This window comes from Musa acuminata, chromosome BXJ3-3 (genome assembly GCF_036884655.1).
Source record: "Musa acuminata AAA Group cultivar baxijiao chromosome BXJ3-3, Cavendish_Baxijiao_AAA, whole genome shotgun sequence".
Taxonomy (NCBI): Eukaryota; Viridiplantae; Streptophyta; class Magnoliopsida; order Zingiberales; family Musaceae; genus Musa; species Musa acuminata.
The window spans coordinates 36,298,330-36,326,093 of NC_088351.1; the positions used below are offsets into that span (position 1 = coordinate 36,298,330).

At 40.6% G+C, this 27,764-nt stretch overlaps 5 protein-coding genes and 1 long non-coding RNA gene across 10 annotated transcripts; 2 read left to right on the forward strand and 4 right to left on the reverse strand.

Moving 5' to 3' along the window:
* Window positions 1-705: 705 nt before the first annotated feature.
* Window positions 706-6,889, reverse strand: LOC135633979 (transcription repressor OFP14-like). 5 transcript variants are annotated; one of them, XM_065144062.1, is made up of 5 exons: window positions 5,248-6,889; window positions 3,949-4,272; window positions 1,262-1,313; window positions 1,049-1,171; window positions 706-912 (listed from the first exon to the last, which is right to left on the reverse strand). In XM_065144062.1, the coding sequence occupies exon 1, from the start codon at window positions 6,510-6,512 to the stop codon at window positions 5,640-5,642; it is 873 nt and encodes a 290-aa protein (XP_065000134.1). In that variant the 5' UTR covers window positions 6,513-6,889; the 3' UTR covers window positions 706-912; window positions 1,049-1,171; window positions 1,262-1,313; window positions 3,949-4,272; window positions 5,248-5,639. The 5 variants fall into 5 exon arrangements, with proteins under 5 accessions (XP_065000134.1, XP_065000133.1, XP_065000132.1 ...); XM_065144061.1 differs by having other exon boundaries at window positions 1,049-1,313; XM_065144060.1 differs by having other exon boundaries at window positions 1,262-4,272.
* Window positions 6,890-6,951: 62 nt separating this feature from the next.
* LOC135633978 (aldehyde dehydrogenase family 2 member C4-like) lies at window positions 6,952-10,524 on the reverse strand. Its single transcript, XM_065144057.1, has 8 exons — window positions 10,343-10,524; window positions 8,807-8,949; window positions 8,329-8,712; window positions 8,172-8,261; window positions 7,910-8,083; window positions 7,547-7,822; window positions 7,404-7,465; window positions 6,952-7,332 (listed from the first exon to the last, which is right to left on the reverse strand). The coding sequence occupies exons 1-8, from the start codon at window positions 10,446-10,448 to the stop codon at window positions 7,059-7,061; spliced, it is 1,509 nt and encodes a 502-aa protein (XP_065000129.1). The 5' UTR covers window positions 10,449-10,524; the 3' UTR covers window positions 6,952-7,058.
* Window positions 10,525-14,365: 3,841 nt separating this feature from the next.
* Window positions 14,366-14,829, reverse strand: LOC108952359 (uncharacterized). The gene is made up of 2 exons (XR_001977174.2): window positions 14,622-14,829; window positions 14,366-14,540 (listed from the first exon to the last, which is right to left on the reverse strand). It is a non-coding gene; the product is annotated as an uncharacterized LOC108952359 (long non-coding RNA).
* A 1,012-nt stretch (window positions 14,830-15,841) lies between these two features.
* On the reverse strand, window positions 15,842-19,168 carry LOC135634010 (uncharacterized). The gene is made up of 9 exons (XM_065144119.1): window positions 19,028-19,168; window positions 18,808-18,918; window positions 18,659-18,724; window positions 18,513-18,579; window positions 18,307-18,407; window positions 17,261-17,305; window positions 16,853-17,188; window positions 16,661-16,763; window positions 15,842-16,189 (listed from the first exon to the last, which is right to left on the reverse strand). The coding sequence occupies exons 1-9, from the start codon at window positions 19,064-19,066 to the stop codon at window positions 16,107-16,109; spliced, it is 951 nt and encodes a 316-aa protein (XP_065000191.1). The 5' UTR covers window positions 19,067-19,168; the 3' UTR covers window positions 15,842-16,106.
* Window positions 19,169-19,306: 138 nt separating this feature from the next.
* LOC135634012 (uncharacterized) lies at window positions 19,307-24,741 on the forward strand. Its single transcript, XM_065144120.1, has 3 exons — window positions 19,307-19,622; window positions 22,556-22,636; window positions 23,982-24,741. Exons 1-3 carry the CDS (start codon window positions 19,464-19,466, stop codon window positions 24,372-24,374), a joined length of 633 nt encoding a protein of 210 aa, XP_065000192.1. The 5' UTR covers window positions 19,307-19,463; the 3' UTR covers window positions 24,375-24,741.
* Window positions 24,742-25,672: 931 nt separating this feature from the next.
* On the forward strand, window positions 25,673-27,360 carry LOC135633212 (glucan endo-1,3-beta-glucosidase 8-like). The gene is made up of 2 exons (XM_065142421.1): window positions 25,673-26,013; window positions 26,157-27,360. The coding sequence occupies exons 1-2, from the start codon at window positions 25,679-25,681 to the stop codon at window positions 27,259-27,261; spliced, it is 1,440 nt and encodes a 479-aa protein (XP_064998493.1). The 5' UTR covers window positions 25,673-25,678; the 3' UTR covers window positions 27,262-27,360.
* The last annotated feature ends 404 nt before the right edge of the window (window positions 27,361-27,764 follow it).

Genomic DNA, 27,764 nt, shown 5'->3' on the forward strand with positions numbered 1-27,764 from the left:
TTCCACGTCAAAAATTGTCAAAGACTAAGATTGATTTATACGAGTATGATAAGTGTATACTACGTTAACTCTAACTTAAACATTTTGATCAATGGTATGAATCAAACGGAGTTATAGGCCAATTAGCCCATCAGACTCGGGTTGTAATATTTAGTATCAAAGCCGACCTAGTATTTGGACACAGTGAGAAAGCTTAAGTAGGAAAGAACCTTGACGAGAACATCAAGCTAACTAATTGAGTTGGGGAGATTGTAACACCCCTAATTAGCTCCACATCAAAAGTTGACAAAGATTAAGATTGACTTTTAAGGATTTGATGAGTGTATTATATTATTTTTAGCTTAGCTTAAGTATTTTGATGAATGATTTGGATCAAACGAAATTATAGGTCATTTGCAATCGGTATCCCTTTTAGCAAATTTTACCCTGCCCAAGTTCTGCACCTCCTCCCTCTGTCTACTTAGTAAACACCAATACTAGGTTTAGATATGGAGTAATTAAAGAAAACTTTTAGTACTGGATATATAAGAAGCCTATATTGAATGAAAGCAAAGTATCACAGCTATCAGTTTTAGTACTGGAGTAATCAAAGAAAAATTTTAGAATGTTGTCAGATCAGAAGCCATCTTAACAATGACTGAGTGTCAAAAAAAAATTCAAAACATATGCTCATTCAATGCATATATTAAGTAGAAAAAGCAAAAAAGCAATTCAACACAAACTTGCTTACTTGGGTGAAGCCATGTAAATAGGTATTTCTGACAATTACAAACAAATATACACAATCACACACCAAGCGAGGATGGCCAACTCCCATATATGATGCATATAAAAAGATAGATGATGTAGATGATTACTGCAAAGTCCAAGCACTTTCTGGCCCTTTGGATTTACATAGAACATGTAAACTGCCTGCTCAAACAAATAATATAAAGAAAATTAAAGGATATTTTCTGGAACATATTTACCTAAGCACAATTAACAATAGCACTCTTAAACTAGTAGACAAAAATCAGTGAATGTGATTTATTGGATTCTAGTTCCTTACATAAAGCACTTGGATCTGCCAATGATGACAGCATTCCACGAAATTAGTACACGTATAGATATGCAGGTTGAAGCAGTCAAATCTTTATCATTGTAGCTCTAAGGATATTTGGTTCTTCTGCAGCTACATCAACATTCCTTAAGAAGATTAAAGGAAACTACAATGTAACACATGATAAACTTAATCACAAAAACATTTAAGTGAATCTCAAACCTCCAACAATTTCCAAAGAGTGTCCTTCATGTACATGTTTCCCTGTAAGAGTCTATGAATCCACATAACTGGTTACTGATAGAATCAACATGTAAAATATGATAACACTTGAATTTAAATTCTGAATCACCAACTCTATCTGAAACTTGTTATCCTGATAAGAAAATCAGAACAGATACTCTCTTTTGCAAGATATAAAGTTCCCTAAATGGGAAAACCCTTTATATATTTTGCGTTTGGCATTGAACTGAGAAGTGATGATGCACTTTGGCAATCCGTTAGTCGCTAGTGATAAAGCAGCAATGTCATCCAATGGAATAACTACTTCTGTTTGTCTCTGAGACAGCTGAATAGGAAAGACCAGCCTGGCATTGTGTGTAGCTGGACAACTCCACTGCCTAGAGTAACAAAGATTACTTTCCATTTCATCATTGTTGCTATCAGCATGCCTATGTCAGAGAAGCAGCAGCACAATCCTCTACTGACCATACATATCGTCTTAACAGCTGGCGGAAGGGTTGCTACTTACAGTTCACCAGTAATGTGAAAGAAATCAAGAGGACAGAAACATAAAAGAGACGTGGATGAGGCTAGTTTCATACAACATTGGTGACTTAATGGAAAGGATAACAGAGCATCCACATGAAGCAGAGATTGGAGAACAATTCACTGAAGTAAATCATTAAGGGGTATGATTAAAGGTACGTTTAGCAACACATTTGAAATGTGCATTGATAGTCCAATGCACATTTTAAATATAGAGTGGTGTTTGGCAAATATTTTTCAAATCATATTTGGTTTGGATGCTGCATTACATGTACTCGAATGTTGTTGTTACCTCAAGGTAGCATTACCATTTTAGCATTTGCAGGATGCTAATGTAATTTTTAAAATTTTTAATTATCCTAATGACATTATTTAAAATCACAAGATTGCCAACATGACTTGGTGAGAAACCAACATAATCCATGTCTTTTATAATATAAAAAAATATTTATTTATTTTCAAAGGTTATTTTACATTTATTTATATGATTATATTTTTATTTATTATTTATTTATTTCAAAGGCCATATGTAATTTTTCATAAGATTACTTTATTTTATGTATTTACTTATTGATTTAAATGAAAAATATGTATTCACTTTTGAATAAATATAAGAAAAAGTCAGGATGGTAAATTTGTCACGTAATATTCAATGGACTTTTGAAATATAATTTTACCAAACAACAGTTGTGTCAATGCATATTAAAAATGCAATTTTTATCTATCAATTACCAAACACTTAAGGGTACTCCACGACTGCACATTCACTTAAATCTCTTTCTCCAAATGCATATTAGAAATGCAAATGTACATGAGGATGAATAAGTTGAACCATCAATGTGTTCCTTCCCCAAAAAGAAAAGTCAAATCTATCTTGATCGATGATTGCATAAATATTTCAAACAGATGGGTTTTACCCTACCAAAGGACAGGGCTAAGTTTTCAGATAGATTTTGCAAATTAGAGTTCGAGTGCAGCCATGTGTGACAAAAAAAACATCATTAGTATATGCAATATTCTGGAACTTAATATCTACAAAAAATGGTCCATCATAAGAACAACAATATCAAGATATTTAGTCCATGCTCCAACTTTGCAAAAGTAATCCCCAGCACATTAGAAAATAATATCAAGAAGTTTGCTTAACATTACTCAAGTTGATCTGCATTAAGATTCAAATCTAGAAGATAACAACATTGGTACGACATAGGCGACTTTTGTTCAAGAACAAGAGAAAGAGATACCAAATAAGTATCATGTTGAATTTGGAGATTTACCCTTGCAAAACAAAAGAAAAACAAGGCCTCATTCCAAATTAATTAGATTTGGAATATATGATAAGTCCAATCATTTACTATTGAAGATAACATCACAGACGAATTCAAGGGCTCATGTCCTTGTTCCAGTGTTTTTTACCATGTGCTTTTGGATTGTATGTCCCTCTTCCACCATGAGCAATCGGCATACACAAATAACATTTCAAATTGATGATACCTTTGATGTACTATGACCACAATCTTTCTAAATCCATCTTTGGTTCAACACCAAAAACACATCTCAACATCTGCGCCTCAATAACATTTAATTTTTCAATACAAACTGTTCCCTTAATCCCCAACATGATGATCCTTAAGCTATTATCACCTTTAAGCCATTCCAAACAGTTTATATTCTATTTGACAGCTACTCAGCATTCACACACCAAATGCACTTCTCCACATTATCATCTCAATCTCCACCATCTAATTCAATAAGAGTCTCTCAAGATCTTCTACTTTTCAGCATTTCAAGGACTAAGCAACAAACTTGGAGGACTTGACATTGAGAAAAACTAAAAACCCATGTGGTAGTAACTTTGGTGTCATTTGACGAAAATGTTAATTTCAACAGCGAGTGTCAGCATGCCTCAGCTAGCTGAGTATTTGTCTCAACCTGGATTCAAGCTCAAGAACTCACCATTCAAGTACCGGATAGTTGGCCAAGGCTGGAGAATCAAGAAATGGTTCACTTAATGGAAATCAGAACCATTATAATCATAAGCACAATCGTGCAAGTTTGTGCCACCAGAAAAGTAGACAAATTCTTGGATCATCTACATATACAAACGAGTAAAGAAGCGAAATGACTAGGTGAAGAATTACCAGGGAAGACAACCGAGAAGACGGGAGCAATTGCGCACCAACCGTTGATGGTAGCGGCAGCGAAGGTGGAGAAATTAAAGTGGCTGAAGCTCATCCCGTGTGCCGACCATAATGGTCATGAGCAGTCCAAGAGTCGAGCATTAGAAGCAGCGCGGGCGGACACTGTGGGAAACGATAAGCAACGGATCCCACACCACCGCCCCATAGAGCATAGCGGCCTACTTCTCTTCTCTGCCCGTCGTAGGGATCCATCCACCAAACCTTAGCCAGAGAGCAGACCACCGCGATTAGCAGCACCGAATCTCTAAAAGACCACCACCCTGCCTGGACCGAATCACCCAAGAAATCCCCGGTTTAGAATTGACGAATTGGAACAGCCGAAGGATCACAGTCACCTCAAAGTTGATTGCAAAAATAGAACTCAATGGACTCCAGATTGCTGCAAGTTTTCTTGTGTAGTTAACTCCAGATTACATGGCCTATTAATCTGAAATCATGACAAAACAAAGACTTTACAGTTCAGAAGCAAATTGTTCTCTCCGTAACAACTACATTTCCCTGGAACTTGTGTTCAAGGGTACAAAATGATCCTTACCAGGACTGTGTTTACCGTTTGTATCTTATGTGTTTCTCGACTTCGACAATTATAAATATGATCAGGATCCGCAGATGACAAGATATAAGAATTAGGTAGGAGTTATTGTCATCCTAGATCAGGTACCGTTAGAAGTCATTTTCTTACAATGTAATGTCTCTTTCGTTCCTAAAATACATCATGCACCCACAAAGAAGATTATGCCCCTTTTTCTCCTTCTTAGTGTGATAATCCACTTAACCAGAGTCAAGTATCCTTTTCTCTAGCTTTTCCTTTTCTTCTTCCATTTGGTTAGAAGATGAAAGTTGTATCTATGATAGATCTTCTCTAAATAGCTCAAATAATAAAGAGAAATTCTATGGTAGAACAAATTGAAGGAGAGAGTCAAATTGTTTTGTCCAACATTCCTCTCCAATACATCTCTTCTTTCATTTTCGAGGACTTCAAAAGGCAGACCCCCAAATTCTCATCACACGGCAATAACCTAACGAGCATCTAAAGGTCCCACAATCCAAAGGAGAACAAAGTAATCCACCATTAGAGGGAATCAAGTGTCATCTCACACCACTCACAGAGAATACACCATGAAACGGAATCGAACACCAAGAACAAAACAAAGAAAAAGAAGCGGCAGCGGCAGCAATAGAACGAAGCGGCAAAATAAGGATGAAAAAGGCAACGTAGAAGGGAGAATTTTCCCTCACCTTTTTCCTTCGATAGCAAAGCCCTCTCGTAAGATCGCCCATCAACAGTCGAAGAAGAAGTGCTACAGAGAGCCATTTCGTCCTCATAAATTAATTATGCCACCACATATTTATTTTAAAAATAAATCTAATTATATATTATTACATTATTCATTCTCATTACATAACATGCAATCGATTTCAAGTGAGGCGTCTTTACGTCGTAAAATAAATTAAAAGAAAATTACTAGTCAAAATAAATTAACATAAAATATGCATGGAAAAGAGTTCATCAATTTTATATATATATATATATATATATAATCTAAGACAATATATTCTATCTACAATCCCCGTAAGCCTCTCTCTCTCTCTCTCTCTCTCTCTCTCTTTGTGATTAGTTTCAGTCCACGTCAGCGGGTTGCCGGAAAATGACGCGGCACCACCAGACACCCGTCTCCGGCCGCATCGGCTGGTCTCCTGCTCATCATCATCCTCCTACTCGTCACGTTGTCACCCGACGGTGCTCTACGCCTCTGGACCATAACACGGCGGCGGAAGCTGACGGTCAGTTCGGTGAAGGCCCTCAAGATGTACTTATGGACGGTATGATCGTTGAGATCCAGGTAGCAGAAGAGGAGCTCCTCCATGAAGTCCCAGTCCAAAGGCTGGTTAGGGTCCACGTGCCGCGCCTCCACCATGTCCTGCATGGACCGGCGGAAGTCGTCGTAGGGGTCCTTGGAGAACGTCATCACCGCCACGCCGCCTCCCGGGACCTCCGCCCCTGCGTCGGACGACTCCTGGAAGGAGCACGACACCGATGTCGACGAGGAGAACGAGGACGAAGTGGCGCTCGCCCGGGCCTCGTCGAGGAGTGAGTTGGACGTGCCGGAGGAAACGAAGAAGGGCTCGGACGAGCGGAACGCGGTGGGCGGCGGGTCCTCATCGTATCTGGCCGGGGACTCGGAGGAGGAGAACTCGTCGCCGTCGTCCTTCCGCGGGTAGATGGAGTTGAGGTTCTCGTGGAGGAAGCGGTCGACGTCGGAGAGGGTGGCGGCGAGGTCGAGGCCGTGGTCATGGCGATGCTCATGCCCATGGCCGCCGTCGTCGTCGGGGTGGTCTCGATCGGCCGCGAAGGAAGGGGTCTTGGGATACTTGCACGCCGACAACAACCAACTGGTGGCGGTGGCAGGGTGTGGGGAATTGGGTATGTGCAGATGAGCTGGTACCTTCTTGAGTTTGGAGAGATACGTTCGGAGAGACTTGGGAAGGCCTTTCTTTCCCATCCCCACTCTCTCTCTCTTCTCCGCTTCTCTTTCTCGGGGACAGACACAGAGAGTCGATAGCTATTATATAGACGTAGAGAGATGCGGCAGTTCCAGAATGATCAGACCTCATTGGGGAGAAAAGATATTGTTCGATCTTTAATGCTGCTCTGCCAGCCGTTTGAAAGGAATGAATCAATTGGATTCATTTAGTAAGGAGAAAGAGAGGGGGTTAGATATCCATGGGAAGGTTTGAAGTGACTTTATGACTCAATCTCACATACCTCTTTCTCTGCCTACCATTCACTTCTTACCTTTTGGGAGAGAGAGAGAGAGAGAGAGAGAGAGAGACAGGGAGGGTGTGATGCCTCTCGCTTAATTCTCATTGACTGCGATCGAAACGCATCATCTATCTTTGTGAGCCATCAAAGAACAGTCCAAATTCTTATAAATCGTAAGATGTATGAAGATTTTTCTGAAGGATATACCGATTAATCGCATCATCCTTACAGACAGCTAAATTTAGATTCTGCAGACCATGGCATTATTGGTTGAGTTGTGCAACAGTTACAGCCATGGGGAAGAGTGGAGAGGAGTGACCACAGACTTCACCTGGAGGTACTTGTTGATGGCATGCATGCCGAGGTCCCTCCCGAAGCCGCTCATCTTGTATCCACCAAACGGGCATCCCGGATCGAACGCGAAGTAGCAGTTGATCCAAATCGTTCCTGCTCGAACCGACCTCGTCACTCTGTTCGCAGTGTTCAGATCCTTCGTCACGATCCCTGCTGCTAATCCATACCTTGTGGCATTCGCTTTCTCTATCGCTTCCTCGATCGTCCTGCAAGCAAGCTTGAGATCAACATCGATGCTTAACCTCAAACTCCGGTCTCTAAAGATCGGATAGCGTACTTAAACTTCATCAGCGACATGACTGGTCCAAATATCTCCTCCTGCGCGATCCTCATCTCCTCCTGTAAGAAACAATAATCTCTCATGCAAAAACCAATTTGTCCGTCGATCTCTACAGTAATTATGCATCTACTCTTGTTTACCTTGACATCAGTAAAGATCGTGGGTTCGATGTAGTAGCCTTTGTCGCCGCAGCGTCTTCCTCCTGTAAGCAGCGTAGCACCCTCTGTCTTGCCAAGCTCGATGTAACTGAGAACTCTTTCGAACTGTGTCTTGTCAACCTGAGGCCCCTGTTGAACATTAGGATCGAAAGGGTCGCCGACCACCCAACTTTTGGCGCTCTCTGCTGCCTTCCGGACGAACTCGTCGTAAATTCCTTCTTGGACATACACGCGAGAGCCAGCCACGCAGATCTCGCCCTGAAGGTGTCACACGGAGTAAGGTTATGTCTCTGTCGAGATCACTACTGGATCGAAGGAGGCGAAGGTGGGACGCAGAGGCGATGCCTTGTTGTAGAAGATGGCGATGCGTGCGAGAGCGACCGCCATGTCTACGTCGGCGTCGTCGAAGATGATGAGGGGCGACTTCCCGCCCAGCTCGAGCGATACCGTCTTCAGGTTGCTCTTTGCAGCGGCCTCCATCACCAGGCGTCCCGTCTCCGTTGAGCCGGTGAAGCTAATCTGTAAACCAAGGTTTGGAGGATGATGTCGGCATGCAACGATCCAGTAAGACAACATCACTGAGAAGGAAGAGAAGCTGGAAACGCACGGCGTCGACGTCCATGTGAGAGCAAAGTGCAGCACCGGCAGTGGCGCCAAACCCGTTGACCACGTTGATCACTCCATCAGGAATACCAGCCTATACACGAGATTGAAGTCAATGCCACCATGTCTAAAGGGAGGAAGAGGAAGAGGAGGAAGCAAACCTGCTTAGCCAAGTGGGCGTAGAACAAGGCGGAGAGAGGGGTCTGCTCGGCGGGCTTGACGACCATGGTGCAGCCGGCGGCCAGAGCAGGGCTTGACTTCATTAAGAACATGGTGGAGGGGTAATTCCAGGGTATTATGTGGCCCACCACGCCGATGGGCTCCAGCAACGTGTACCCCTGGTACTCGCCGGCGAGCTTTAAGGTCTCACCGTGTACCTTGTCGGCGGCGCCGGCGTAGTACCGGAGGATGTGGAGGCAGTGGGGGATGTCCACCGTTTTGCCACTGGCCAGAAGCTTTCCGGCGTCGACGCTGTCCAGCGCCGCCAATTCCTCGATGTTTTGTTCGATGAGATCCGCGAACTTCGACATGATCCTCCCCCTCTCCTGATCGAGATTCAAATCCAATTTCGTTTCTTCATCTCCAAGAAAAGATGACAGTCAATGAGAGAGGAGGCGATCGAGGTGAGGGCGATCATACAAAGCCAGACATGCGGGGCCATCGGCCGTGATCAAAGGCTTCGCGAGCAGCCTTCACGGCTAAGTCGATGTCTGCCTCGACTCCCTCCGCAACCTTCGCTATCACCTCGCCTGTCGCGGGATTCACCGTCTCGAACGTCTTGCCTGCGTCCACGGCGAGTAGATCCAATCACTGGTCGTCAACTATGGCTATTGCTTCCGATACAAAGCATTCCATTTTTATCTCATCATCACCAAAGAATAAAAGTCAAACTTATAATTTGAATGGCGATTTTCCGGAAAAATCTCTCTCACTGTTTTTATTTTTCTTATATGAGTTTCTCTATTTCATCTAATCTTATAAATATCCCTCGTTGGAGTATCTTTTCTCCGTTGCGAGGCTCCATCGATTTTCATCATATCAATTCGTCACTTATGTCCACTCCATCGTATAGCTGTTAAGATGTTTACTCCATTGTATTCTCTCATTTGTTTGTTATTAACATAACGTCAACTCTCAATCCTCAAGTGAGTCTATCCTCTTAAGATGACCACAAGACAAGCACGAAAGATATCGACACCCCCGATGTCATACAATAAATGCCAATGAGATATTAAGAGCAAAATATGGTGGTGTATGTTAACCCTTATTTACTATTCACAATATACTATTGATAATCACTTAAAAAATAATAAATTATTATTATTATTTTCAATCATAATATTAATGATTCTACCTTTTGTTTTCCTTCCTCGTAATTTCTTATTTTATCCTACTCTTTGCTAAGATAGCTTTCACGGAGAAGAAGAGAGTGTTTAGGTCAATTTATGAAGAAATAATTTAGAAATATTAAAAGAAAATTATAAATTATAAAGAGAGATGGCACTCAAGAATAAAATCCTAACATAACTTTTTCAACAAAATCACCCAATAATACATGGCACTCTTCTTTCCGAGCAAAAGTCAACTCATCCGGCGGATGTATCTCTGTCTTCTTCCATACGTCAGTAATGCTTCCGTATCGTTGACGCAACGTAACAACGTGCAGCACGCAGAAAGAAAGAAAAATGGTAAGAGAGAGAGAGAATAATACTATGCCAAAAAGAAGAGAAGAATCAATTATTGTGGGCTGAGAAATGTTTCTGTCAATTTAGCAACCTCAATGATTCTATAAACATGTGGAGATGCATCTACGAATTTTGACCATAAGAAAGAAAAAAAAGTGTAGTATTAATTATTGTGTGGCAAAGAACACGAGGAAACAATCTCTCTACCAATTAATAGAGGATTATTACAATAAAAATATCATCTTAAGAACCATTCATCGATCGATTCCCACAGCCTTTATCTTGCTCTAATTTCCATCTTCCATGAACAATAAAACAAAACAAAGCTTTCTTGGGAAGAGAACAAGAGAAAGTTGCAGTATGTTTATCATCAGCAAAATAATATCATCAACTGATAGAGAGAGAGAGAGAGAGATATATATATATATATATATATATATATATATATATATATATATATATATATATATGTAAAGAAGTATTGCAGTACCGGAAACGGAGTCGACAAACTGGCCATCGACGAAGAGCTTGGTGAACTTTATTTCTGGTGGCTTGAAGCTCTCCTTGCCGTCGCCGTTGCAGCGGTGGTTCTCCATGGAGGTCAACAGGAGACAGACCAGCACAGAATCTCTCTCTCTCTCTCTCTCTCTCTCTCTCTCTCTCTCGATTGAGGAAGAACGCACCGTGGTGATGGGCTTTTAAGGATGTTGGTGTGCTTCTTCTTTAATTTGGTTACTGTGGATATGGACGTCTTCATTGACTATTAGGACGGATCAATAGATCTCCGTAATGAAGAAGGCATTGACTTTGGCGGCAAACAAGGAAGCCATATTGGCAGGTATTCTACGAATAATCAAAGTGAATATAGGAAAACCATATTGTAGTCTTTTGTTGTATAGCTGTTAGGGAGAGGATAAGGATGTCAATACACTACCTATATATATATATATATATATATATATATAGTGGTCTTTTGTTGTATAGCTGTCAGGGAGAGGAAAAGGATGCCAATAGACTACCTATTAATATTTTGGCAAATATATACACACACACATATATATATATATATATATATATATATATATATATATATATATATGCAAGATTTCAAAATTATTTCATCAGACACATCAAAATAATTAATGAACATGCTTCCCACTCCAGAGTTATTTCATCTTACTTTTCTTCTGGTTGGCACATCTCTCTCTCTCTCTCTCTCTTTATTTATATATATATATATATATATATATATATATATATATATTGTGGTCTTTTGTTGTATAGCTGTCAGGGAGAGGAAAAGGATGCCAATAGACTACCTATTAATATTTTGGCAAATATATATACATATATATATATATGCAAGATTTCAAAATTATTTCATCAGACACATCAAAATAATTAATGAACATACTTCCCACTCCAGAGTTATTTCATCTTCTTACTTTTCTTCTGGTTGGCACATCTCTCTCTCTCTCTCTCTCTTTATATATATATATATATATATATATATATTCTTTCATGTTGAGTTAATGCCCTATAATCCTTTGGAAACTGTGAGCAAATCTATCTTTATGAGCATGGAAGTGGTCTTTGGAAACCATGATTTCCCTCTTCGTGTATGCTGGTGAATTGACAAGAAAAGCTTCTCGGTTTGAAAATTCCTGGGTAATGATTTATTTTTATTATTTATTTCATCAGTGTGGCCACTTTTGCCGTATCCCAAAAAGTTGCCATTTTCCTCACCTAAAAGTTATAGCAACCGAGGAAGTTAAAGATCATCATTTCTTAGGTTTCTTATTTGTTTCACAATAAAAACATGAAACATTTGATCTTTTATGCTAATTATAGTGTTCTTGAGTTTTCAAATATATTTAAAATTAAAATAAAATAATTGTATATATATATATATATATATATATATATATATATTATAATGAAATACTACCCGTTTGATACGAACCGAAATCGTTGATTCTAATTTTCAAAAATCAATAATTATAATCGTCCCGTTCCGATTTAATTTGATACCAACGACACGATGAATCATTCGATGGTTCGATTATATATATGATGAGGACTACTTTTTAATATTTTTAAGATTTAAAAAGGAAAATACTCATGATAAAATATATATATATATATTATTTTCTTACGAATTCGTCCATCTTTATTTGTCCTATTTGCTGGTGTCTTCGATGGTGGGAAAACGATCAGACAATATCGAGCATGTTGAAGGCTTAGTCTCTTTGTTGTATTCTAATTAATAACCTTCGATAGGTAGAGCACGAAACTGCATGCGAAAGCTGGATCGGGTAGTAGAAAGAGCTGAGGACGTCTCCTGATGACCTAAAAAGACTCGGTCGGTGAAGACGACGACATCTCCGGACTGATATGAGGTGCACGCACCTAAGTGCGCTTCCCTTTTAATCTACGTAGGATGATCGAAATTAAGTGGGTTTTTCGATTTGATTCCTTCGATCACTCCTCGACGACTGATAGAACATATCTAAGATAATGTTTTATAGCGAGTTAATAAAAAAATATATTTTATGAAATATTTCTTGATAGAACATTTAGTAATCATCATTTTGAATTGATGTTGATCTCATCTTGTTATTATACCAATTAGAAGTTTGCTTTGAGGCAAAAGTATTTTGATCTTTTGTGTTCTGTTTAATTTCGTCTGTATTATATCGTAACATCCTTTTTCGAACTCCAAAATATGGAGTAATTTTTTTAAAATATTATAACGTTTAGAAGAGTGAAAAACACGAGGAGAATTACGACGAATGGAAGAAACATTCCTCGTGAACAAAAAAAATATTTTATTTCTCGCGAAAACGGCACCAACTTCAAGTTATTGTTTTTTTTTAATAATAGAAAATAAAAAATAAAAGCTTGTAAGAAGCTATTTTTTATAGTGATTATTAGTATTGTAACGATCATTAGTTTCATAATATTTACTAGTTTGTAGAGAGAATATTTGGTCATTCATCAACATATTTGGGTTGGTGAGTGGTCATCTTCGTATCGATTAGGCTTCGGGCGTTAGAGCTTTATAATATTAAATAGTTGGTTGATGAAATATTTAATCATTTATTAGCATGTTGGGTTGGTGCATTGTCATATGTCTATTATTGATTGGGCTCGATATTTAAGTCAGTCATATCATCACCACCTCCAATCGTACTATAGTGTGAGAGAGATTCTATCCATCTAAGAACATAATGTTCACAAAAAGAATTAATTAATTGATTGATATATCTAAATATGTTTCTTTATTATGAAACTACGTGCGGAAGCATACACGATTAAAAAAAGGGATCACACGTTGAGGACAACTGTTGATGAGCTAAAAGGATGCCTTTCCGACCGGCGACGGAGAAGACGACATGTTGAGTGGGTGGAGACAGCGGTGATCGGTGCAGTTGCGACGTCGACGTCAAGCGGGTGACACACTTTGACTTTATTACGAGGGCTCCTCTCATGTGTAGTGTTTCATTGGACCCGTCATCCTCTTTATTTTTATTTTGGGAGAACCAATTAGGTTAGGTTATTAAATTGGGAGGCTTTTCGAGGGAAATTTAAATTGTAATATCGTTTACTATGTCTTTGTTATTTTATAAAATGTTATTAAATGATTTATCGTCTCTCGAATGAACCCTAAGAAGTCATTATTAAACTATCTTTAATATGTGAATTAGACTTTTAATGTTGAGTCGCGATTGATATTTGTCTAATATCTATTTATTTTTAATTGTACTACACGAAAGCTTATTTGTCTCGGAACATAATATTCATTTAAAAATTTTAATAGTTGTTATGTGATAGGAAATACTTTGACAAATCAGATTAGTCCGACAATTGATCACCATCCAGGGTAAGTCCCCCCCTCCCCTTACTCGATAGTGATGTGGGGGTAATAATGACCTATCGACCCCTGTGGATAATGGTCTATGGGAGGGCATTGGAATTTATCCTGTCGATAACCATGGACAATGGTCCCCGAGCGACCGTTCAAATTTGTTCATCCTTAGTCAATCTCCATGGATGACAATCTATAGGAGGTCGTTTGGACCAATCTCTCTTGCGAACAAAACACCAAAGAAATATTATTATGATGGTTACAAGCAGTCCTCTCGATCGCTCAAGTATAAAAGTTGACCCCGGTCCTTACAAGAAGGGTCAGACCTTTTCTCAGAAAATTCAATTCACACTATATACGATCCCAAAGCTAACCTAAGTATTAGAAGAGTTAGGTTGGGAAACTCCTTCTGACATCGATCTTTGTGTAGGGACTGGACTCCATCTCGACCCAACCTTGAGATCATCTTAGACACTCAGAGTCTACTCGAAGATCACCTTAGAGGCCTCGATCTCAACCAACAATCGTCGCACAAAGATTTGAGAGCCTATGCATGCTTAACTTTTAATTTGTTCTTTTCGATTTCATAGTCGACAAAAATCTTAATGATCGAAAACATCGAGACCAGTCGCTAACAAACTCCAATGGAAGAATTACCAAGAGAAGAGAAGATAAAAGGGATCAAATTACAGAATATTTGAAGGGTCTCTCCATCCAAACAATTGCACTGCTACGAGCGAAGAAGCTCAATGGACGAGGTAGGTAACGAAGAGCGCCAGAAGCATCAAGACATAAGCAATTCCTTGATCGATGGCCTTCCCTGCACCACATGCATCGACGACGACAACAATTACTCCACCATCGACAGCGACAAGAGAGAAAAGAGAGCGTTTGCACTCACCATCAAACTTCCTTGAGCTGGTCATCGTCGAGGTTGCGATGTCTTGGCAAAGACAAGGGTGCAAGAGAATCGCAAGCAAAGCATAAGCAAAGAGGAGAGCGTGAATCTTCAGTGAAGCCATCGCGTCTATCTGTCTGCAGGAAGCGAGGAGAAAGGTTGGACTCGAGATGAAGAGGCCTTCGGCGTCGTACGGAGTATTTATAGGCCATCGTCTACAACGATAGGTTTGACTCGTGGTGGTATATATTTATTTGGCGGACGTACAGCATACGTTGAGGTCTACGGCAGTTGGAAGGTATTGATGTGGGCGGCTCGAGTCATTAATGGCAGAGAAGGAGAAGCCATTGGAGGAAGCGATCGGCCATTTCTGACGGAGTCATAGGTTTGATCCATGAAATTTCATGAATATTTATTATGACTGGTCAATTACGTCTTCGTTTACTACTCGTGAAATCAATCGAGTTCTTCCATAAAATAACGACTCTGAATAGATTTTATGACACTACCGACTCTCCAAGGGAATAAGCTTTGGTTGTACCATACGTTAGCTTAAGTCATGATCTTAGAGAACACAATATTTGATTTCTAAGGCAAAATTGGTTGTTCCATTGAAGTGTTGACTTCGAACCTATGGATGCTCTTTTACATATAATGTGGTTTTAGGACCTAAATATGCATTGATGTCATGCATCTTCGACCTTGGTGCAGTCACATTACGTCGAATCCATGGGGTGTGTGGCATGCAACGGTCATAATGTGATCGGTAATATTTGAGGCACAATGCCACATCAGTCATATATGATCAAAATATCAAAGACAGTGCTACAATGATATCAATCATATATCATTATTTTTTACTACATTATTATTTTCATAGTGTGGCTTTAGGATTATTACACATATATTGATGTCACACATCTTTAGCCTTGGTAGAGTCATAATACGCCGACTCAGGAGGACGTAATATTAAGGTATCGATCACATAACGCGAAGCAATTGGGTTTGCAGTAGCCGTTGAGCTTTAATATCGTCAAGCATTAACTATCTATTTAAAATCGCAAACAACTGTATGCAGCTACTCAAAGTTATCAAGCTTTCATAAGTGACTAAACCATAGGCCAGAAAAAAATTGCATGCTAAACCATTATGTGAAAATGTTTTTCTTCCTAAAATGCAGAACAATTCATAGATAGAATTAGACATGTAAAAAGTATGTCTAATTGCCTTCAAAACCATCTATCTCAACCATTTCTTTGTTTTGAATACAAAATGAGTTGACTTGACTATGGAAAGAGAATTAGCGTTCAACGAATTCCCATAGCATTTGGAAGATGGATTCTAACATAGCCACAGTGAAATGCATGTTTAGTGTTACAAAATTTAGCATGTCACACATTGCCTTTGGATACAGAGAAAAAATGATATTCCAAAATGAAAAAGGTTGGAAGATGATGCCAATATTATACACTTCAATTCGATGTTAGTCTATTTGAACATGAATTTCCACACTTCCCGTACATTTGAGGAGCCATCAGCAACTTCAGCAAGCAAACAGGTGGTTAATATACCTGGAAAGAAGTTGCAAAGAATTCTTAGTATAGATCAAACAAGATGACAAAGGATGCCGCTATTCGAATATTTATGCATGTCAACCACCCACATTACATTATATGCACATCAAGTACCTGTGATAATTAATTTCATAATATCTGCTACCTGAGACAAATAAAAAACAAATACTCTACACTCTTAACAATTGGAGAAGAGATTCTGCCGGAAGCGTACATTACATCGACATGTAGATATACGTTGCAAACAAATTCTGACACAGATGCTTAATGTTTCTTATTTCTTTTTCTTTTCATGCTGGCATCTGCAGTAAATCGAACATAAATACTACAGATCGGGGCCTATCAACCAGCATAACCATGATCGTGAATGAAAACTTTTAGAGGACTGAGGCAACGAAGAAAATGACAGCAGGTTGAAAGAATGCAAGAAAATGCTAAAATTCACAGTTTGAACAAAGCATAACTCACCATCTTCTTCGACCAGATTTACAAATTGTCTTGTACCACCACCAACACCAAAATAGTGTTTCTTTCCTGCCATATAGACAACTCCAGATGGGCGGTGCATGCACTGCAATGTATATGATTCTCAGGAGATCATATCGATAGAACTACTTGGAAGCATGATCGACTGAATCTTTTTGAAGGAAAGGCACTAACCCTTTTAATAAGCTCATAGAGACAATGAAGGGAGGACAGTGCATACACAGTTTCTGCCATCAGAATAACATCATAACCATCACATGACTTTTCCTCTAAACCACCATTTGTTGCTTTTCGTTGGTCAGCGCTACAAACATAGGGGAGCAGCTGATGAATTTCATTCCAATCACCAGCAAAAAAACGAATGTCAGCGGTGATGCTGGTTGATGTCTTGCTTGTAAGCAGTGGCTGTTGTTGGTTCAACTCTTTCTTTAGGTTCACTGTCACATTTGGTATGGTTAGACTACGAAGCACCTCAGCATTGAAATCTTGGAAGTGGATAACTGCTGCACCCTGAAATACTAAAAAGTTGAGAAATTGCAACAGATAACATAGGTATTATAGCTGCTGAGGCAGAGAGCATACCTTGAGGCCTGCAAAGATTCCTGGTAGGCCATGTCCACATCCAAGCTGAAAGATGACCCAAGGATTAGCGGCAAACGTGAAACAAATGGTTAAACGTACTTATTAGCATAACTACAACAAAGTACTGAGCCCACCCAAGAACAAACTGTCATGGTTTTCACAATTTTGAGGCCAGGAAAAAGTATATCTATTTGCATTAATGAAGAACAGGCAACCACTACGAAAATTTGACCCGATACCAACAATAGAAACAACTCAAGAATAAGAAAGACAACCTGTAAAATTCAAAACACATTAACTACTTTCTTGCACTAATCATAAAATCTCCCGGTAACTAAAAGGCAGATAAATGAACATTAAGTGTGAATGTTTAAAACACTCAAGAGATTGGTTGGTATTTGAGAAACAACAAAGTTGTTCAATATAATATTATAAACCAAAGACAGTGATATCAGAAGTGACTCTTTTGTCCACAGAAAATGAGGAACATGTTATTGCTAATATCAGGCAATACAGTTATACATACCACTCATAGACTACCAACAAACCATCACCTTTGATACCCAAAGAACTTCCATTATGGATGTCATAATTTCTATAGAAACTTATCAGGAAACATTGAAAAAGAAGAACTGTTATCTGCACCTGCTTTATAGGAACCTTCTGACATTGAATATTTTCATTCTGATATGTGTCTATTAACATCAACTAGAATGATTTAATACAGATGCTAGTAGCCAACTGATGCCTCAGCATGAAACCAGGCACATGCATGTGTTTATTAAGTAAGTTTTTATGTGTTAATTGTAATGATAAGTGTACCAAGACATCAGGATTTCCTTCGGAAAGCACAAGAAATAGTGATGGTTATGAGGCAAATAGTTCCCGAAAACAAATGGAACTAAGCATGCACATCGGTATTGGTTCAAAGGAAAAAAACTCAAACCTAATGTAACATAATTGATTGCAAGACAATGAGTCCCTAATTACCATGGCATATTACATTCTAGAGAGCACAAATATCACCTGGGGATCAAGCAACCGACCTCTAAAACTCGCTTTCCACGGAGCATCAGCACGCCTTCTTCAATCTCCGAATGCAATTTTTTGACAAGGTCAAGTGAGCCTTCCCACAGCTTCAGCCCCCCTGGCAAGAGCAGTAAAACCAATTTCTCTCTTAGCCACATCATTGATTCCATTTAGCCAACATCAGCAAGTAGAAGGAAGAAGAGCAAAGAGAAAACGGTTGCACCTTCATACTTTCCTGGGACCAAATCCGAGTTGGCCACCCCGAACACATCAAAAGTGCTAACTCTTCCCTACAAGAGGATCAAAGACAGGAAGTTAAAGCAAATAAAAAGATGGAAAATGCTTGATATGCGCAGTGAAAACGATTACCTTAAGAAGGGTAAGGCCTTCGTCGATGACGATAGGCTCTACCTTCGATTTCGGCTCCGACGATTCCTGGAAGGAATAAAATGAAGGATTTTTTTAGGGGAAAAACATCGGGTTATAGAGAGGTCGAGAGATGACGCAGAGAGAGTTACTTCCTCGCAGGGGAGCACTTCCACGGCAGGTGGCGGTGGAGGAAGGGGGTCCTTGGAAGGAGCGGGTGGCCCAAATCCAAGGCTGGAAAGAGAGAAGCGAGGGTACGATTGCTGCGGGAGAAGAGTCGCAGTGAAGTAAAACAGAGAGATCAAGAAAGGTGGGAGAAGGGAAAGGTAAGGAGTAAAAGAGACGATGACAGAAGTGTGAGAGGGGCAATACCTCCGCCTTGGCGGGGTTCGGGACGTTGCTCTTCTGCATGGCGGATGCTGAGCGACGAAGAGAGCGACGAGGGAGGAGGGACGGTGACGGCGGCGGCGAATGGGATCGCGAAGTGGCCGAGGGAGACGGTCTTCACTAAGGGTCGGGTCGGGTCGGGTCGGGTGACCTTTAAATGATCCAACAAAGTGCAATTCGGGCCCAACCCAAAGTCTTGCGTTCAGTTTGCTTCTATCTACTTCGCGTTCGGGTTGTTGTGAAGCCGATGGGACAGAGACAGGTTAGCGGAAGAGGGTAGAGAGCGGTTCTCTTATCTCTCTCTCTCTCTCTCCCTCTCCCTCTCCCTCTCCCACCCCCCGCGCCCGCCCCTCTTTGTGTGGCTTCCTAGGGTTTCGTCTTCGATCGATCCGTCCTGTCGATCGCGGTCTTCCCGGAATCGATGGCGAGGAAGCGGAAAACGGAGGCGACGCGACTCGATGAGGTGGATCGCACGCTGTATTCGACCTTCTGCAGCGCCGCCAACTCGCTCTCGCAGCTGTACACGCAGGCCATGAACCAGCAGAAGATATCCTTCCAGGCCGGGGAGCGCCATGCCCTGGTTAGGTCCTCTCTTTGCCGCGCCGACCCCCCCCCCCCTCCGCCTTGTCCCCTTTCTCCCATCCTTATCTATTTCCAAGGCTTCGTCGTTTGTTGCTTTGTTTCCCTTGTTTTGAAGTCGACGATTAGTTTTATGGCTTCTTATTCTTTCTTGCATATAATCATATGATGCAGGACTAATTACATATTATCCCTGTAGTTAGTTATGTTTAGCGTTTGGATCCTCATACTTTCTTATACTTTAAAAAATTATATTGACATTTTTATAGTTACGAAAGTGAAACATTTAAGTCTAGGTCTATTTACCCTAGCTACAATAATTTTACCAATGAAAACACGGAAACAAAAGATAAAAATATAATTTTAATGTTTGGTGGTAGATGGTAACGTTGCTAGCGTTGACTCCAACGCAGTTGCCTGGCCACCTTCGACGACAACAAGGTTTTCTCTCATCGCGACGCCACCCGCCTTCACGAGGAGCGCACTGTCCACTTCATCGTCGCTAGTCCCGCGTTGTTCTGCATCTGTGTTGATGTTAATGCAGTTGTCGAGTGGTATCTGCATCAATGCTGATGCATGACAACTGCGATGGCGTCGATGCAAATGGTGGTGGTCGTTGTGACGTCTACAACGAAGATGGTGGCTGCCTCATCGCTGACCCGTTGGGTGAATCCTAGCCTCGACCCAAAGCTGGGGTCGTCGGAGCTCCTGCTGCATTAGTTTTGGCACCACCTCTCGCTGATCTACTCTTTTGCTGCTCTGCATTTGTGTCGGTGTTGACGCAGTTGTTGAGCGGCGAAATGGTTGCTCGACAAAAGGTGGTGCCAGAATTGATGCTACAACGGGGGAAGCGGCAAGTGCTTCAGTGACCCTAGCTTCGGGTTGGATTCGCCCAACAGGTCAGCGACGAGGTGGCCACCATCTTCGCTATAGACGTTGCGACGACCACCACCATTTGTGCTGACGTCGATGTAGTTACTGCTTGGCAACTGCGTCAGCATCAACGCAGATGTAGAGCAGCGCGAGATGGGCAACAATAAGGCCAGCGACACACTCCTCGTGGAGGCGGGTGTTGTCACGAGTGAGAGCGGACCTTATCGTCATTGGAGGTGGCCAAGCAACTTCGTCGGCATTGACGTCAATGCCAGCGACGTCGCTGTCCACCATCAAACGTTAAAATTACCTTGTTGCCCTTTTTTTTTTTTCGTGTTTTCGTCAGTAAAACTGATGTTGTTAGGGTAAATGGATCTAAATGTTTTATTTTTGTAACTATAGAGATGTCAATGTAATTTTTTAAAGTGTAGGGACTGAGACGCTTAAGGTAGTCAACTATAGGGGGTAATATGTAATTAGTCCTTTGATACAGTAGTGTTTTGATGTTGCAACTAATAGATTGATTTTGGTGTCAACGTACATTACAATAAATGCACACGATAACTATTAAGTTATTCAACGATTTGGCAACCTATACATGCTGAACTTTTAATTTGTTCTTTTCAATTTTATAGTTGACAAATCCTAATGATTGAAAACTTTTGAGGCCAGCTGCTAAGAAACTTCAATTAGAGGGTGATGACAATTAAGTACCAAGAGAATATAAAGGTATCAAATTACAAAGCTTTTTCAGGTTGATTTCAGTGAACAAAATTTTATATTTTAAAGGCTTTCAAAATGAGCATATGCCTCGAGTTTTGAACTAGAAGTTGTGATGTATTTAAGCATTTGGCAGTTCATGCTCCTTCACTGTCATGTTATGTGTGATTATAGTCATTTATCACCATCGGTCAAGATGCACCTCTTGTTAGTGTTAACTAGACGCCCTATGACGGTTTTGCATTTTTCCCGAAGTTGTTTAGTTGTTGAGTTGATTAATAGGTCGCTTGTATCATTCATTAACATGTTAGGCAAAATTTCACATATCCCTTGGGAATGGGTGTTTCTGAAATTTTCCTTTGTATATCAAAATTAAGTGTTCATTTGTTGCTAAAAAATTACTTAAATATTTCTTGTCAGGGCACCTTGTTTCATTATCTCAAGGTCTTGATTCAAGATATCCACATATTAAATTACGTCCAAGTTGTCATAATATAACCCAACATTTTATATAGTGATTAGTCTTGTAACCATTTATTGTAATGCAGTCATCGATTAAGATCCTTTCTTGATAGTATGTCTAAGAAGGTCAACTCCATCCTGAGGGCAAAGGACATAACAATCAAGCTAGTCATGATGTTGTGATGGATGCTTTCCATAATCGAGTACCAAGAGGTCTGAGCATTGAAATCTAGCACCAGATTATGGGGTTACGAAGTTGGATTTGTTGGATCAAGGTGATCTCAATGATGAGATTTACGTAACTAAAGAGACATGATTCAGGCTAAAGTTTCATATACTTTGGGTGTCAAAATAAGATCTTTTTCTTAATCAAAGAGTGAAGAGGATGTTTTTAGCTTCTATCAATTAAAAAAGATGGTATTGGCTGGTTAATTGACCTTATGAAGGACATGCATCGAGTCCAGGTACACGTTACTTCTACCAACAAAAAAGGATGTTCTTGCCTTCTTGGCTGGTAGATTTACCTTAGGAAGCACATGCATCAAGTGCAGATACATTGTTATCCTCTTTTTTCTTCTTGTAATGTTTGCTTATTTTTTTGTCTCTTTCTTTTTTTTTTTCTCTTGTATCATCTTTTTCCTTATAATCTATTGACATTCTTTGGTGCTGGTGGACCAATTAGTATCATCTTTATGTCCCACTTTCAGCCAACCCCACACCAGATGGCGGTCCCTCTTTTGTGTATACAAGTGGGAACGATGTTTGAGTTTTTTTCTGTGTCCTTGATATTGCCTTCTCTATTTGAAGTCTTATGCAACTCCTCTGAATTTGATATGTCTTAACTACTTGTATACTTCTTTTTTGTTGTCCGTTATGCAGGAGAAGCTTTATGAATGGATCTTGAGAAAACACGAGGAAGCGGGGCGGGTTACAGTTGCTGATATAGTTACCCATATGCAGGTTCTATTATATTGATTGTTTTCTCTTTTATATACATCTTTTTTTCCATTTTGTTTCTCTATATTATTTGCATCAGCAACATCAAGAATTATCTTCTTGTTCCTTTTTGTTTTTATATATTCAAATTTGTAATTTAGTGCATACTTTGATTATGTTTAAGATTGCAATTTGATGTACATTAGCTCCTTTCTCATAATAGGATTTGGACTCTCTGTTTCATTGTTTTATTACCAAAATAGATGCTGGTTTTTCATTGCCATGAACTTTTTGTGAACTAATATATGCTCTTTGCTATGCTTGTCAATATAAAAATGTATCTAGCTTCTTTTGTATATGTCGTGCATAATTACACCATCTGTTGCTTTTGAACTGACTTATGAAATCAATTTTGTTCTTTCATAAACGGGCCTTTTGGGTTGATTTCAGAGAACAGAAATTTTATATTTTAAAGGATTCATAAATGAGCATATGCCTTAGTTTTGAAGTGGAAGTTGTGCTGTATTTAAGTATTTGGCAGTTCATTCTCCTTCACTGTGTGTGATTATAGTCAGTCATTTATCACCATTGTTCAAGATGCACCTCTTGTTAGTGTTAACTTGAAGCCCTATGATGGTTTTGCATTATTCCCAAAGTTGTTTAATCCTTGAGTTGATTAATAGGTTGCTTATATTATTCATTAACATGTTAGGCAAAATTTCACATATATCGCTTGAAAAATTGGTGTTTTTGAATTTATCCTCTGAAATATTAAAATAAAGCGTTCATTGGTGCTAAAAAAACTCAAAAATTACTTAAATATTTCTTGTCAGGGCGGCTTATTTCACTATCTCAAGGGCACGATTCAAGATATCCAGCCATCTGAAGGATCACAGATTAAATTAGCTCCAAGTCATCATAATATAACCCAACATTTTCTTGATGTTAGATATTATCCTGCATGAAATTTTTTCTGTGCTCAATATGTGTGTGTGAATTGGAGTGTGATACCTAGGCGATTTTACTGAAGTGATAGATCTGACTGGTTTGATATGTTTGTTGGGATCTTTTAATTAATAGCAAAATCAGGTCATTTGTGGGTTTTATGTTTCAAAATTTCTTTATAACTACATTAGTAACTGGCAGAGGTTACGGGAGTTTGCTTATTTGATACAAGTAGCAATACTACTAAATTTTTTTATGCTCAACAATCACATTATCTTGCCGTAAGCAGTTCCCTTTTTATTCCTTTTCTTACACTACAGTGAAATGAAACATGTATCTACACCCTCAGTGCTGTCTATATCTAATTTTAGCAATATAAAATACAAAGAATACCTATTTGTTTACTTGGTACTTATTTTCTCAGAGTGAGATGGATTATGCTGGAGAAGATGCATTAGTCTCCCCAAGATCACCATTCCAACATCAATCAACAATGCATGTTACAAACTCTGGCATCCAACCAACGTCTGGTATATTCGGGCAGCCAACAGTCGGACTTGCCCCTCGGAGCGGTCACTCTGATCAAGCCAAAAACTCTGTTTTCTCAAATGCTCTTTCCAGCCCTGTACGCAGGAGCCTTCAGCCATATCATTTTGCTCAGGGAGGTGGGTTTTATGGAAATGGTGTCCTCCCAACTGGGAATGCAGAATCTAGGAACCACCATGATCCAAATGAAAACCGAGGTACAAATTCTCTCGGTTCCAATGATTCATCCATGGACATTCACACCGATAGCCGGCCTCATGAATCTTATTGACAACTCTACCAACCTCATGCATATCTAGTTCAACCACTGCAGCCTCAAGTCTCTGATCTGCAACTTCCAAGATATATCAATAAGGGCTGAGTTCTGAAGATGAACTCTCCGCCTGTCTTGCTACACGATGCATCTGGCAATTGGTGCTGGCTATATTATAAATCGTGTGCCATTATTTGCTCGTTACTCTATTGATCTAGTCATCTTTTCTTTTTTTTTTTCTTTTTGTTTTGAATGGACTCGCTATATATGTTGTCAGGTGTGAGATTTATTTTTGAGTCTGGTAATTGCTTTGTACATGAATGGGAGATTCATGTACAAGATGGATGTATGTTGTTAATAATTGATGGCTTGCTATTTCACTTTAGCATTCTGAAGTTGGAGTGTGTTACGATTGGTACTCTTTTGCGTACACACTTTCGGGTAGACCATAGGGTCTCTTTCCTCTTCATAATTGTAGTTTATGCTAATAATAAACATAGGGTTTTTTTTTATATATCTAGGTTGAATTTTTTGAAAATAATTTATCTTTGATAAATTCTTGTAAAGTTTCTCAAGTTTAAATTTTTTTTAAGGAGTATTTTTATAAAATAATCATTTTGCCATTAATCTGTCTTCATTTTTCATCACTTTCCTTTTCCATTGTCTTATCGAATCTATTATCTTCTTTTACGTCTGTTTAGTGGGACGATAGATTTTATGAAAATAGAGATAAAATTGATTTATTTCATAAAAAGCGCTTTGTGAGAGTTTTTGAAAATTAAAGTGCTCTAACAAAAATTTCTCAAAAATAAAAACTTTTTTCAAGAATTTGCTTTTCAAATTTTGTCAATAATATATTTATCTCAACAAAATTTAATATATATATGCCTAGTAATATTTAGATTGTGATTTTTATCAATATATAAAGGCTCCAATTATCTTATGGTATGGGACCCGTCGACAGCCCGATCAAAAACGAGCGAATCACGTGCGTGGAATGATCGTGGCCATTCGATCGCGCCACGACTGATGATGGTGAATCCACCGTGTCATCTAGGGCATTTTTGTCAAAAAAGCCACGCCGCGCCGATTCACTGAAGCCGCTCCATTCCCGCTCCCGAAGGAGGGCGGCAAACTCCAACCGAAAACAATGGTGGTTCGCTCAAACCAACAAAACCCTCCTCCGGCCTTGCTTCCCTTCCCCCATTAAATCTCCCTCCCCAACCCCATTCATCCCTTGAGATCCGTCCGAGAAGCCCACTTGGAGTCTCTCCTTCCAGCTTTCAGGGCACGATCCCGGTCCCATGGTCCCCCCCGGAGTCATGGCCTGGGCGGCCTTCATCGTCCTCGTCGTCTCCGCGGCGGTGCTCCCCTCTCCTGCAACCGCCGATGGCGTCGGCGTCAACTGGGGCACCATGATGTCCCACCCGATGCTTCCGACCACGGTGGTCCAGATGCTCAAGGACAACGGGATCAGGAAGGTGAAGCTGTTCGACGCCGACCCCTGGACCGTGGGCGCCCTCGCCGGGACCGCCATAGAGGTCATGCTCGCCATCCCTAATGACCAGCTCCAGCGCATGTGCAAGCACAAGCACGCCGCCGAGTGGGTGAAGGAGAACGTCACCCAATACGACCATGAAGGCGGTGTTCATATCAAGTAATTGCGAGCAAGTCGATTGTTTTTGTGCTTGTGTGTGAGATTGTGCTCAAGATCGTCTTTCTTATCGAACATCACAAACTGTTCGATCAAAGGCCTGCCGTCGAGCGCTAATGTTCCTTGCAATTTATGACCGTATACAGGTATGTGGCTGTCGGGAACGAGCCCTTTCTCAAGAGTTACAATGGCTCCTTCATCAACTCCACATTCCCTGCGCTCAAAAACGTCCAAAGTGCTCTCGACGAGGCTGGAGTCGGTGACCGGATCAAGGCCGTCGTGCCCTTGAACGCAGACGTCTACTTCTCCCCTGCCAATGACCCTGTTCCATCCGCAGGAAGCTTCCGCAAGGACATCGAGGAGCTAATGGTCGACATCGTCCGCTTCCTCAACTCCAACGGCGCGCCTTTTGTGGTCAACATTTACCCGTTCCTTAGCCTCAACCAAAACCCCAACTTCCCCGTCGAGTTTGCTTTCTTCGACGGCGGAAGCCAGCCGGTCACCGACAAAGGGGCCCAGTACACGAATGTGTTCGACGCGAACTACGACACCCTGGTTTGGTCCGTGAAGAAGGCGGGTGTGCCGGACATGAAGATCACGATCGGGGAGATTGGGTGGCCAACCGACGGCGTCAAGAACGCAAACGTAGACTACGCCAAGAGGTTCTTTGATGGGTTCTCGAGGAAGATGGCAAAGAAGGAGGGCACGCCGCTGCGGCCCGGGCCACTCGACTTCTACTTGTTCGGCTTGCTCGACGAGGACATGAAGAGCGTGCTTCCGGGGAACTTCGAGCGCCACTGGGGCATCTTCACGTTCGACGGGAAGCCCAAGTTCCCGATGGACTTATCGGGCAAGGGGAAAGACGAGTACTTGGTCGGCGCCAAGGGAGTGCAGCACCTACCGGCGCAGTGGTGCGTGCTGAACGTGGAGGATCGCGGCGACTTCAGATCGATACCTTCGAGCGTGAACTATGCCTGTGCCAACGCCGACTGTACGGCGTTGGGGTATGGCTCCTCGTGCAATGGGCTGAGCTCCGACGGCAACGTCTCCTACGCATTCAACAGCTACTTCCAGACCATGGATCAGGACGTCAGGGCGTGCAACTTCGATGGGTTAGCGACGATCGTGACCACAAACATGTCGACGGGGAGCTGCCTGTTCCCGGTGCAGATACTTAGCAACGCACAGAAGACAGCAGCGCTGAGTTTGATGGCCTTGCTGATGACAGTGGCTGCAGCGGGGCTTGCATAGAAGAGGGGAGCCATCGATCCATCTTTACCTCGCAAACAAGAGCACAGGAGCTTGATGGGTCAAGTGCTGGAGATATGAAGCCCGAGGTACACTCGAACTGTCGTGCCATTTTTGACTCTCTGCCATCCAAAAAGCCGGAGATCAGAGGCCTTTACCTTAGAAATCGGTGGAGGACATATTTCTCGATGCCTCCAACCCGAATCTCAACGAATTTTAATGCATACTTTGGGTAATTCCGTGAAACACAACTCTCTTCTGGCAAATATAAATGGAAAGTTGTTCTGATGGGAAATTGTTCCAATTTTTATCTCGAAATCTAACAATTTAAAGCAAAGGCATTTAATTTCAATTTGATTATTCATAGAAATTTCTTAGGATACTTTCCATAAAAACACATAATTTCCTACTTTTTAAATTCGATTCTATTATTCCATTAGTCGAAGGTGCTAAAGAAGAATATATTGTTGTTGCCCTCACCAATGTTCCATTTCCTTTAGGTACAT